Below are 13,445 nucleotides of genomic sequence, written 5' to 3'. Positions count from 1 at the left end.
AAAAAAAAAAAAGAGAGAAAGAGAGAAGAAGGTTGTTAAAAGGAGAATAATAATAAATAAACCAATGAAACGGACACACGAAAAGGAAACCCCCAGCGACAGAAGTGATGGTTGACGGGGAGACGCTGGACTCGCCGCTCAGTCGGGAGAGCGCGGCCGCGTCCCCGCCAGACGCTTTTTTTTTTGGGTTGTTTTGCTTTAAACTCGTTGCAATGTTTGCATGCTGTCTCCAGAGGCCTTTTTTTCCAGTCCTGTCCAGTGCTTTATTCTCATGTAATGCTACCGACTGTGAGATTAAAAACTGTAATAAAAAAAAACCATTCCATACGGACGCGGCACATCCCGCCTTGGCCCCGCTCTGTTCCAGCTCTGCTTCCTGCGGGTCCTGAGATCCCCTAAAAGGGGGAAAAGTGGGGRTGGATGGATCCCCCAGCTCTGCCCAGAGTCCCCAAATTGGTGGGGATGGGGCAGCTTGGCTCCATCGTGCCCAGTAGAGCTGACGAGGTTGTGACAGCAATGCTGAAGCCCCACTTTAGTCCAGGCTTTACTTTCTGATGTGAATCCAGGGAATGCAGTTTGRGGCTGATTCCTGAACCTCACGAACCTCATTCCCTTCCCTGTTTGCCTCAGCCTGGGGATGAAGTTGTGCAGCAGGACCCCCGACCCCAAAGGAGTTGTCTCTATGCGATCCCTGCAGGGACCGGGATTGAGACCGAGACTCCTCGTGGAGAGGGGTTAAAGGCAAAACTAGGGAGTGCTGGGACACAGGAACAGCTCAGGGCCGTGTGGGGTGGGGGATGGAGCAGGAAGAGGGGAGATGGGCTCACACCCCGTTCCCCTGACACCCCGGGGTGTCCGGAGGGTGCAGGACACCCGATGGATGTGACGTGGCTTTGGTGGCGTTTGATGTCCCCCGGACTGACCCCCCTCCCGTTGTCCACATCCCCCCCGTTTCTCCCAGCGCTCCGACAGGCCCCAGCCGCATAAGCAGCTTTACTTTTTGGGCTTATGAAGATTAAAGTCATTTACAGGCAAAGCCTGCAAGAAACGGCTTTGGGAATGGGAGAAATACCCGCGGGGTTCACGTGACGGGAGGCGGCGGGGAGGGGTTTGCTCCTGTCCCCCACCCTGTCCCCTCCTGTCCCCTTGCCCTGGGTTACTGCTGGCGACGGGCCACTGCCAGCTGTCCAAAAAAAAAAGAGGGAAATGAACCAAAAAATCATTTAGACCTTTGGTTTTTCTCCAAACGGCACCGCACTTCCCATTTTTGAGACTGTGCCTGCTCTCAGGGATGGTGTTTGGTGCCTCAGCATCTTCCGGGATGTAGCTAGAGGATGCCGAGAGAGAACTGCTGGAAGAAATCCCGTTATTCCTTGCAGATCAGGGAGTTTAACCCTGCCCAGCCGCGGTGCCTCAGTTTCCCCGCACAGAGTGGGTTGTTCCTGTGGATCTCCTCCACTCTGAGCTGCTGCCCGGAGCTGCTCATCCCGGATCCCGCTGGGTGATTTCCCCCCGGGGATTTCGGGGCTGTGTCCATCAGTGGCAGAGGGGACAGGCCGAGTGACACCCCGGGGCTCCGGGCTGCTGCCTCACATCACGTCCCGTTCCTCCTGCTCCTCCCGCGGGCACCGAGACGGGCGCTGGGCCCAGTTGTGTCAGCTCCCATCCTGCCTCAAATTGCCGGCGTGAATCATCGGCGGCRGCAGCGGCGGCGTGCGGGGAGCTCTGCCCGCAGCCAGCACCGGGCTGTCCGTGCGACGGCACCGGGCAGCGCTCCCTGCGCCTTCCCCGCACGGTGTGCGATTWAAAAACTCCTGAGAACCCAGCTTTCGGTTCGGACAGCTCTCCTGTCCCTCCCCGCACCGCTGAGCGGGATCCCAGCTCGRGCTGGATGGAGCTCGGGGACCGCAGAGGGATCGGGACAGGGCTGGGAACAGCTGGGATTTGGCTTGTGGAGCCTGCCGCGGGTGACGGGACCATTCCACAGTCACACATSCTGTGCTTTTCTGTCCCTGCCCATCGCCTGCAGCCCGCACGGAGTATCCGGAGCCAAAGTGTCCCTCCATCGCCGGCCCCGGCTCCTGTTCCCCCAGCAGAGATCCTCTCTCTCCCCATTAGGGCACCTTCCGCCAGCTTTGGCTCCTCCCCGTGTCCCCACACCCCGCCTGCCCTCTCCCCGTCACCCGCAGAGCTGCAGCCAGCCTTGCTCTCCCTAAACACCCCAAATCTCACTCTCCCTTCAGAGGAGCCCAGTTCCAGCTGCAGCAGCCGCTCGTTTCCCATTTCCCGGGATCGCCAAGCCTCCACCCCACAAGGAGGGGGTGCAATGAGCCCCTCAGCACTGCTTGGGGCTAATTACCAGCTCTAATTACGGCCCCTCTGCTCCATCCATCCTTGGAGCGCGGGCTTCCCAACCCCTGGCATCCCTCGGCAGCATCTGCGCGCTGCCGGCACCTCCTCCCCCTCCGCGATCGACTTTATCACGAGGACTATTTTTAGCGTGGTGTACAAAGCCATTCCCATCACCGTTCCGTGGCGTTCACCTCTCCGGCTCCTTTCTCTCTCTCTTTTTCCGGTTTTTTCGGTTTTATTTTTTTGTTTTTTGTTTTTTGGTGGGTTTTGGGTTTTTTTTTTTTTTTTTTTTTTCTCCCGAGAACTCCAGGAAACGAAGGCAAGGGCGGGAAGATCCCCCGTGGGAACGCMGCGCGTGTGCGGGGCCGTGTGTGCGCTCGGGCTGGCGTGTGCCTTTGCTCGGGGCTCGCTCTCTCCACCGGCACGGAGCAGCACATGCTCGCCCCATGTGCCTGTTTACATGCTCTGTATGTCTGTCCGGCTGCATTTGTGTCACCGCTCGGGTGCAGACACCCAGCACCTCCCTCTTCTTCCTCACCTCGCACAGCACCCCTTCTCCCGGCAGGGATTGCGGCCACCCTGCTGTGACCTGCTTGTCCTCCTCTTTTGCCAAAGCACCCCAAAAGCGCCAGTGCCTGGGGACAGGGGCTGTGTGTCCCGTGTGACAGAACCATTCACACCCCAAACCCCCCATCCCCTGGGACAGGGGATGTATATCCTATATAACTATTCCCACCCCAAACCCTTATCTCTCGAGATGTATGTCCCATGTGACAGAACCATTCCCACCCCAAAACCCCTCATCCCTAGGGATGTATGTCCCATGTGACAGAATCATTCCCACCCCAAAACCCCTCATCTCTTGGGATTTATGTCCTGTATGACAGGACCATTCCCCAAAAGTGCCAGCACCTCAGGATACGGACTGGTTGTCCTATATGACCATTGCCACCCCAAACTCCCATCCATCAGGATGTATGTCCCATATGACAGAACCATTCCCACCCCAAAACCCCTCATCCCTAGGGATGTATGTCCCATATGACAGAACCATTCTCACCCCAAACTTCCCAAAACCCAGTATTGACAAGTCGGGGCAGCCCCGTGCCCAGTGACACCAAGATGAGAGAAGGGGATTACGAGTAGGGAATTGAGGGGACATCACAGCAGCATTCCCGTTCCTGGCTTCCCTTCCTGGAGACCCAGGGGTTGCTTTGCCGGGACACCCTTGGGTGAGGAGGGTGTGCACTGGGATTTTTTCATCCTTTTGGGGATTTTGACAGATTCTGGGAATTTAAATGCTTTCTAGGTCGCCTCCTTRGGTCAGGGAAAGGCACCTTGGGTTTTATTTCCACCCCAAGCTGTCCTGCAGTCCGTCTTAGTCTTTTTTTTCCGGCTTTTGGAGTTCTGTTCAATCAGGAAGTAATTTCATTTTGGTATTTTACAACGTCCTTATCCAAACTTCCTTTCTTCTCTCTGTTAGTGGCACTTGGATCCCAGTCAAGGGTCTCCCAGAAGGGATCCCGCTGCCCTCCGAAGTGATGTTTTTCTCGAGACCTTCAGGATATTTTCCCTCAGTCTCCTGGGAGCTGGTGGTCCATGACAGCAGTGGCATTGATGTCACCATATCCCCAAGCGCAGCAGGGTGGCCCTGTCCCCATCCCATGGGAGCACCCCCGTGGGCAGGTGGACAGAGCGAAGGTGACTCGGCCGCTGCGCCCGGGGTCAGGGCTGAGCGCGGCGGTCCCTGCGGTGCCGGTGCCTGTCCCCATCACCACAAGTGACAATCARCTGCCAAGTGCCGGCCTGACTTCCCCCGGCGGCAGCGGGCTGCCTGCTTTCTTTGGAAACGCCTTCTCATTTCCTGCCCGTCGCGGCTCCGGAGCGCGCACACGCGGCTTTCCAGGATTCCTTCGCCTACTCCTCAAGGGTTTAAACACTCGCATTCCCTGGATTTCGGGCTGACAAGGATCAGGTTCCTGCCCTCTGATGGCCTTACTGCCGCGGCACTGCCGCTCAAGGTCACCGAGCCTTCCCCTCCCCARTCCGCGGGATCGCTCCAGGATCCGGCCCCTCCAGGGCCGTTCAGGCATCTCTGGAGCGTCGTGCGAAACCCCGGCTGTGGTAACTGCTCCTTTGGAGCCAGTTACCTGGAAAGAAGAGCTGGAATGATCCCCTCKCAGCATGGCAGAGGGAACCGCTTGCATCCAATTTAAATCAGGTGTCAACGCTGAGAGAGGATCCTCTTAACTTCCACCGTCTTGTCTGAGGCTGCGGCGGGGGGACGTCTCATCTCGCTGCCGTCTAATCCGTGGAGATGTGTGATATAGCATAAGCTAATATAATAGGTCATGCAAGGATTTCCATCTCATTACGGCAGGTTAGAGTCCTGGCAGGAGGGATGACTCATTCCTTACTTGAATATATTTCAGGGATAAGGAGCGCTTCGGCGGCCCGAGGAAAAGCAAACGGGGAAATCAAGCACCTTGAAGCGTCATTTACCAGCTCGCTGCACCCTCTGATTGTCCCCCCAGCTCTCCGGCCTCTCCAGGAAAAGCCAAGGGGGCGGGAGAGCTGTAAAACCTCCCCGGAGGTGCTTTCCTTTGCCTTTTCCTCCATCCCTACAAAGCCCGGGCTGCGAGAGGCGGCCGAGGCCGGGCCGGAGAGCGACCATCGCTGCCATGTGGGACGGGATCCGAGGCGCTGCCGGGAGCGCCGGGCGGGTTTGCACCTCCTTGCCTTGGCCGAGTGTTGCTGCTCGTCAGGAGCTGTTTGCTCTTAGCTCCTCAGACAGGGAGGCTCCGTGGGAGCTGACCCATCTAACCCAGCCGGAAAAAATCGGTCCTGACTTCCAGTCTCTTATTGTTAATGGATGCTCACGGCGAAATCCGGAGTGAGCCAAGCTCCCGGGWCCAGCCGCATCCCAAAGCTGCTCCGAGCCCACGCGAGGCTCAGACCAGCACCCAGGGGTGCTTTTGCTTCTCCCTGCCCCTCTTTTCAGCCAGGCTGACAGCCGGAACGTGACCACTCCGCTGGCAACGGGACATCTGCGGAGCGCCCGGGGCTCCCAGCCTGTTTCTCAGCAGGCTGTGGCAGCTCATTGTGGGTTAAAATTAATTTTCCWTGGGTTTTCCATGGGAAAATGCTTAGGGAGGGCCTGCGGATCGGTGTGAAAAGCAAAAATCATCACTTCAAAAAGCTGTTGAGGCTCCTGAGCTGCCAGCTCGGGGTGAGCAGCAGGCGCAGCGGCACCTGCGCGGTGGGGGATGCTGTGGGTGACGCTGGAGTTGTGCCAAACGGCGCCTGGGAGGGATCTCCCTCATCCCGGCGTCAGTCTGAGCATTTGGATGCACTCGGGGGAACTGCTGGCATCAATCAGGGGGCTCTGCTCCACCAGGAGAGCCTCCACCAGCACAAATCCCCTGTGTTACCTCCGAAAGTTCCAATCCCTAAGAGCAGCGGTCACTGTCAAGCGGCTGACCGGATTATTATCCAAGAAAAAATGCATTATTTTAAAATCTGTTTTCCTCCTAAGACATAATTTTAACTTGGGGGGAGGGGGGAGGGGCATGGGAGGAGATGGGCCGAATCCCCCTCCCTCCGTCACTTTGTTCTGTCGCTTCACAGCTGTTCCATCATTTTAATCTGCAGAGATTGTCTTTATGTTTCGGAAATGAAATGATTTCCCGCAAGCCGGGATCGGGGTTTGGATCAGCGCTCGTTTTTCATGAGCGGAGAAGAAAAAAAAGGGAGAAATGTCTGCTAAAGCCAGGCTGGCCATCTGGAAGGGAGGTGCGTCGCTGATGCCATTAATTGCTCACTCCCCAAGGCCTGGAATACGGCTGCAGTCAAAGGGAAGAGCAGGAGCGGGAGTGGGGTCGGAGAGATCGCGGGAATGATGCAACAAAATCGATGTCTGCTCCATCCTCCCGATTTACSTGATCGATAAATGCTTTTGCGCCTGGGTTTTGGGGGCTGCGAGCAGCTTTAGTGATGATTAATACCGTAAAATCACGGAATCACAGAATCCCCGAGTGGCTGGGGTCRGAAGGGACCTCAAAGCCCATCCAAGTTCCACGGGCAGGGASACCTTTCGCTRAACCAGGTTGCTCCAAGCTGGCCTTGGACACTTCCAGGGATGGGAATACTTCCACGGAAATCATTAATAGGAGAACGGGGAGGGAACTTTTGGGCACGCCAAAAGGATGGRTGGATAAGCAAACAACAGTTGTGACCGGTGCCCGGTACATACGGCTTGTTCCGAGTGTCGAGCTCGGCTTTTCCTTCTGCCAGACCCGAAGGAGGGGGGACGGAGTGGGAAAAAAGGGAGCTGGAGTGGGTTTGGTCCTCTGGTGGGATGAAACAGCAGCGAATCACGGAGGGAAGGGGTATCCGGGGGGCTCCCCGCAGCCCCCGCCATGGCTCCATCCACCCCCGGTGCTCCCGGGGGGCTCTGGGGGCTCCTTCTTCCCGCGGGGATGGCGGCCCCGGCGATGTCCCGGGGCGGGTTAGGACGGCGGCGGCTCCGCCCGGCGGAGGGCGGCGGGGCCGGGGGGAGGCGGCGGGGCCGAGCGGGAGGCGGTGCCGCCGCCGCCGTGCAGGGACACACACACCGGAGCTGTGCGAGCCCCGGTGCTGCAGCGCCCGCTCCGCTCCGTTCCCGGCCGGGACCTCTCCGCCATGGGCGGCCGGGCGGCGCGGCCCCGCTGAACCCCGCACACCCCGGCAGCTGCTCCAGCACCCCCGCAACTCCGCTCCGCTGCCGCCGGCATCCCTGGAGCTCGGGGCTCCGCTGCCCTGGGAACTCGCCTCCACAGCATCCCGGCTGCCCGGGAACTCCGCTCCGCTGACCCCGGTTCCTCCGTCTCTCGGTACTCCGGCATCCCGGGAACTCCGTACTCCGCCGCCCCGGGAACTCCGCTGCGCTGACCGCTGGTCCCGGCTCCTCGGGAATTCGGTACTCCGTCATCCCGGGAATTCATCTCCRCTGACCCCATCTCCCCCATAACCCCGTGCCCCAGCTCCCCGGGTACCCATCTCCCCCGTCCTTGCCTCCTCTGCCACCCGGTGCCCCGGCATCCCGGGAGCTCAGTACCGTCACCCCGGTGATTCATCTCCGCTGACCCCATCTCCTCCATAACCCYGTTCCACAGCTCCCCGGGGTCTAGCTCTGCTGACCCCGGCTCCTCCATCACCCGCTATTCCCGGGAAATTCAGCTCCGCTGACCCTGGCTCCCCGGGAATTCGGTACTCCAACTCCCTGTGATCCCGCATCCTCCACAGCCCAGKGCCCCAGCTCCTCGGGAGCTCGACTCCACKGAGYGCGGCTCCCCCACGGGAACTCATCYCCCCCGTTCCCAAGTCCTCCATGACCCAGCGCTCCCCAGGAGCCCGGCGGCCGCGGCTCTTCCACCGCGCGGTATCCCAGCTCCCCGGGCACTCCGGCTGCCCCGGGGCTCCTTTCCGCTGACCYCAGCTGCTCCGTAACCAGCACTCCGGCTCGCCGGGAGCCCTCATCCACAGCACCCCGGCTTCCCGGTAGCTGCCTGSCCCCGGCACCCCAGCACCGACCGTTTCTCGGCTCCCCGGCACTCCCAGCTCGCTCGCAGCGCCTTTCCGCGGGCTGTCTTCCCGTTCCACATCCCCACCTTCCCCGCTCCTCGCTTCCCGGAGCCCCTCGGTGACCTCGCCTGTCCCCGCTGCAGATCCGCGCTGCCCCCCGGCCCCCGGGCCCCCCGAAGGCGCGGCCATGGCGTTCATGGTGAAGAGCATGGTGGGCGGGCAGCTGAAGAACCTCACGGGCGGCCTGGGCGGCGAGGAGAAGAGCGAGGGCGAGAAGTCTCCGGCCGAGGCGCAGGGCATGACCCGCGAGGAGTATGAGGAATATCAGCGGCAGCTGGTGGAGGAGAAGTGAGTGCCACCGGGCACCGGGCACCGGGACGGGCCGGACCCCTGCGGGAAGGGGGTGCTCCCGCTGCGTCCCCCATCCCGTGCATGGCAGCCGGGGGGAGCCAGCCTTGGGGACAGCAGGACCGTGAGGGAGTTTAATGAGCCCCCTAATCCCTTAATCCGCTTCCTCGCCGGGAGATGGGATTGTTTTCTCCTTTCAGGCTGCGCTGGGGGGAGGAAATGGTGGGAAAACGGGGCTTTTCAGAGAAAATGGGGGGMACTGAGGTTGGGGGGAAGCGCAAACACGGGGGTGGGGGACACGGGCTGTTGGTGAGTGCCCCGTGTGCTTCGCAGGATGGAGAGAGATGCTCAGTTTGCCCAGCGCAAGGCGGAGAGAGCCACGGTCAGGTCCCACTTCCGAGACAAGTACAGGCTCCCCAAGGTACGGCTGTGCTGGGAACGGGGGCGCAGGGGCAGCCGAGCTTCGGGCGGAGCTCTGGAGGGAGGGAGAGGGACAGGGACCCCTCTGGCTGGCCGGGCTTTGAGCCACAAAACCCAAATGCGAACGAGTTCCCCWCAAAACCATCCTTCTCCCCAAATTATGGCCGCTCTCCTTCCACCCCCGAGCACCGCACAGCACCAGCCCCAGACAGCGGGACTCCCAGCCTTGCTCGATCCAGCTCCTCCTCGCTTTTGCCCCCTAAATCCGGCTTGGTGAGGGAAAACCACCTTCACCTCAGACTCCCCGGAGCTGGGAGTGGAGCCGGGGTCACACCTTTCTGCCTGGATTAGCCAGCTCCTCTCCCCGGATTATTTGGCAAACGTCTGCCACCGAAACTCCGGTTCTGAAATTTCCGCACGATGAACGATTCACTAAAAAACAATTTAATCAAGGGATAATTCAGCCGTTCTTGGAATTGTCACAAGCTCGTCTCCCTCCAAACCCACCCTTTATTCAGGAGGAGTCTCTCAGCGGTGAATACTCCAAATTGGAGCCGGGCTAATATTAGTTGCGAAGGGTCAGCTAAGCCAAGTGAGATTGTTCTGATTGTTTGGCGTTGTTCAGCCAGCCTGGATTCGCCCTGCCCCTGCTTCCCACCCCCCTTTTATCGCCAGGAAATAAACAGCCGCAGGATTTCTTTTACCCCCTGCCAAAAGCCAGAAAAGGCAGAGATGGAGATTTTTTTTTTTTTATTCTCCAGGGGAAACTGGGATTTGTTCGCATCTGGCCCCACAATCCCTTCAACTGCCTTGTCGYGCTCGAGATGTCCCTTCTCATCTTTTGACAAGTTTCTTCTGCTCATTACTGATCCCGCCTGGCAGCCGGGCTGCCTCCCTCATCCGGGGCGTCCCCGCGGCTCCCGGCGCGGAGCCGGTCCCGATCGCCGCTGGGAGCGGTCCTTAAGCACACGMGTAGCTTAATGAGGTTCCTCACCCCCCGCCACGCGAGCTGAAACCCAGTTCGCACTGGTGCTGAGCGTGGGTTTTCATCTCAGCTCCCGCTGCGAGCGCCCGGGCTCTGCTCAGCCGCGATCAGCGTCCCACCCCGACCCGCAGGGCCCTTCCCACGCGGTCCTTAAGGGGGGAGGCGGCCCGAAACCCCTCCTGTGGGGTTTGCAGACGCTTCCAGGAGCCCCCTTCCCGCTGTGCCATCCCCCCCGCTCCTGACTCTGTCCCGACCCGTTCCAGAACGAAACGGATGACAACCAGATCCAGCTGGTGGGAGGCGACGTGGAGCTGCCCAAGGAGCTGGCCAAGATGATCGAGCAGGACAACGAGGAGGAGGAGGAGAAGAACTCGGTGATCGGCCAGCTCAGCAACATCCAGAACCTGGACCTTGATTCCTTGAAGGACAAAGCTTCGGCCACGCTAGAGGACCTGAAGCAATCGGCGGAGAAGTGCTCCGTGATGTGACGGGGCTGAGCCCCCCTCGCCGCCGGCGCGACGGCGGGGGAGCGGGGAGGGGACGCAGCGCAGGCTCCGGCGGGGACCGCTGCCTGCGGCGGGGACCCCAGCGACGCCGTCACCCTTTGCCGTGTGTCACTCGGGCCCTCCTGAGCCGTGTGACCCCTCGAGTCCCTGGTGTCCCAGATGTCCCTGATGTGTGGTTTCCGTTCCGTTCTCCGGGCTGAGCTTAGAGCCGAGAGCCAGCATGTGCCCCCCGTACCCCACCGCCTCCTCCCGCGCCCCAAACCAGAGCCGGGCAGGCGGCAGGGAAAGAAGCAGAATGACCTCGGAGTGTCATTGACCCACGCCAGCGTGGCAAGGACGCTGCGCGGTGGCTCTGCCCCCACACTTCCACTCGGCCTCCCAGAAACCACCCGGAGGCTCCGATTTGCCTCGCAAGGACGAGGCAGGGTGTGGAACGCCCCCCTCCCCGCGTCCCGTAGCCATCACCCGAGCAGTGACATCCCATCCCCGCAAGGAACGCCACCCCCGTGCCCTTGAGGGTCCCCGGGAAGGAGCCAGCCGGGAAGGACCCGCTACATGATCCCGTTCATCCCTGCGGGGAGGGGTGCTGAGAACCGCAGGGCTGAATCCTCAATTGACACCAGAGAGGAATAAAAGCCCTCCCTGGTGCCCGCACCAGCCCTTCCCCTCTCCTGGGGTGGGACGCGCTCGTGTCCTTGTTCCCTGCAGGAGAAGAACAGAGTGATATGGGAACATCTCCCCGCCCTCCTGCTCTGTCGTGCCGTAGTTCGTGCGCTGTGCTCGGTCGAGTGTCCCTCACCTCCTGTGCTGTCCCCGTGCCATGGTACTGTTATAACCGGTGGAATAAATACCAGGAGATGTCTATGCATTTCTTTTTCTCCCCGAGCTCTGTTTTCCTGGCCCAGGTTTTGGGGTGCCCTTTCCCGATCCAAGGAGAACAGCATCCCGGAGAAAGCACTGCTTCTGTTTGGTCTGGGACAAAAGGGATGCTGCGAGCAGCTCATCGTCGGGTTTAAAACCAAACAAAATTCTCATTTTTCACAGGATTTGGCTATTTTAACATAAAACCTTGGGAACACTCAGTCTCACGGGCACTGCGGGATGCCTGCGGTGCCGCTCTAAGCAAGGACAYGTCTCTGCAGGGATGAGCCCTGTGCGGTAGCACGGGTGTGACTCCCAGCCCTGAGCCAGGGGGCTCCTGCCGTGAGGCCTCCTGGAAAAACTTGGCATGGGCTGGGAATTTATCGCTCCAAATCCCGTGGGAGCTGATCAGCTGCCGTTTGGTTTGGAAGRGGGAGGTGGGTCACCCAGGAAAGCATGGGAGAGAGTGCAGGGAAGCTGATCTCGTTAATATTATTATTAAGGATGTCGGACCAGGACACGTCTGCCAGGTCAAGAGATTCCTTTCTACCCCCTGATAATCCTTGTGCCAGGGCCAGGGGGTTCTGGGAAACTCCTGACGTCCATCCCTGAAAGGACAGACAGACAGACAGAGGCAGCCCAGGAGTTTCTCTGCCTGTGGGGACACACATGGGATCAGGAGACCCACCAGCAGCTCCGGGGACATGTGCTGCCATCAGATCCCCAGTCCAGCCCCACACGGCAGAGAAACGACAGGGGAGATTGGCAGCAGCAGCTTTAGCTCTGGAAGGGGATCATACCTGATGAGGATCAGCCCAAGCTGAGCTAATCCCCMACAGGAAAGGGATAGCAGGGAGCGGGCATGGCCAGAGCGAGCCCTTGGTGTTTAAATCCGACAGCAAGGCATGATCAGCAAACATCCCATGGGAGCGCAGGATCCCAAGAGGAGTGGGGAGCTGTGGGGCCAGATRTGCAGCCCTGTGGTTCATGCCCCCAAAACCGGACAGGCCTTCCCCCATAACCACCCAGGATCATCCTCCCCAAAACTGGCTAGGATCCCCCACAACCAGCCAAGATCATCCCCCCATAACCAGCCAGAATCCCATCCACAACCAGCCATGGTCATCCCCCACAATCAGCCAGGATCATCCCCACAACCAGCCAGGATCATCCCCACAACCAGCCAGGATCATTCCCCCACAACCAGCCAGGATCATCCCCAAAACCAGCCAGAATCATCCTCAAAAACAGCCAGGATCATTCCCCCACACCCAGCCAGGATCAYCCCCACAGCCCCCCAGGMCCCCCTCCCACACCTTTCCCCGTTCCCCCTTCCCCCGCTCTGCTCCCGGCGCTCTCCCATTCCCACGTGCCGCCACGCAAAGGCCGCGTGAAGCTCGGCGGGTTTATTTTCGGAGCCTCCATGACCCCCAGGCATGTGAAAAGGCGGGCAGCACGCTCTCCCCCCGCCCGGCTCCCCGCGACGTGTTAAGCCTCAGCAAAGCGTTCCCTCCTCCGAGGATGCTCCCAGCCCGCATCCTTCCCGTTCCCGTGCCTGGATCGGTGCCTGTGGCCGGGAGGAGAGGCTGGGATGGGGGAGCAGGAACAGGCAGCCCTCCTCCTGCCCTTTCTCTGCCCAAAAAGGGATTCATCCCCGTTTCCAGCTCTTCCCGCTGCTGTATCCCAGTTTCCTCCACGCCGTACGACTGCTCCGGGCACCAACACGCAGACTAAAAATCTTCAAGTGAAGAATAAGTGTGGGTTAAAGCAGAAAATGAGGTTTTTTTCCTCTTTTACGGGCCCTATATAATTTCCTCACCTATGGAGCCAGGATTGGGATGGGTTTGTCCAAGAAAGCTTGGAAGATGCTGGCAGCAGGGAATTTTGCTGATAAAATTAAGTAAATTGTATTGATCAAATAACATAATTTTTATTGAAAAAAAACCCTGCCTTCCTGCACCAGCTGCAGGATCTCCCTCCTTCCCAGTGCGGGATGAACGAGTGGCTTCCCAAAAGGATAAAGCATTAAACGAGCAATTGTTAAAACACTGAAACAAATGAGGCACCATGAAAGGCTGGGAATCTCCCTTCTCCTATTTGCAGGCAATTAAACTTTTTTTTTTTTTTTAAAAAAAAAGGGAAGGGATGGCCCATCCATCCACCCACCGCTGGTCCAACAATCGGGATTTATCCAGATTAAAGGGCCCTGGGAAAGCCCAAGGTTGGCTCCGCACACTGACCCGCTCTCCCCACTCCACCGCGCCTTTGACCTCGCGTCAACCCACGGGCTGGCACCACGAGGGTGACAGCCCATCTGCCGCTGCCACACCTCTCTGGGTGACAATCCGGCTCCAGGAGGGTTGGAGGAGCCCTTTGGGAGAGCCGGGGGAACTCACGGAAGGGGGCTGGAG

The 13,445-nt window shown here is 59.6% G+C and overlaps 1 protein-coding gene across 1 annotated transcript; it reads left to right on the top strand.

The window, feature by feature from the left end:
* Nucleotides 1–7,062: 7,062 nt before the first annotated feature.
* Nucleotides 7,063–11,031, top strand: CPLX3 (complexin 3). Its single transcript, XM_057368616.1, has 4 exons — nucleotides 7,063–7,309; nucleotides 8,058–8,262; nucleotides 8,596–8,683; nucleotides 9,931–11,031. Exons 2-4 carry the CDS (start codon nucleotides 8,102–8,104, stop codon nucleotides 10,153–10,155), a joined length of 474 nt encoding a protein of 157 aa, XP_057224599.1. The 5' UTR covers nucleotides 7,063–7,309; nucleotides 8,058–8,101; the 3' UTR covers nucleotides 10,156–11,031.
* Nucleotides 11,032–13,445: the final 2,414 nt, after the last annotated feature.

This window comes from Malurus melanocephalus, unplaced genomic scaffold (genome assembly GCF_030028575.1).
Source record: "Malurus melanocephalus ecotype Western Australia unplaced genomic scaffold, MMel_1.1 scaffold_96, whole genome shotgun sequence".
Classification (NCBI taxonomy): domain Eukaryota; kingdom Metazoa; phylum Chordata; class Aves; order Passeriformes; family Maluridae; genus Malurus; species Malurus melanocephalus.
The sequence above is the reverse complement of the archived record's forward strand: the minus strand, read 5'-3'. Positions and strand labels throughout refer to the sequence as shown.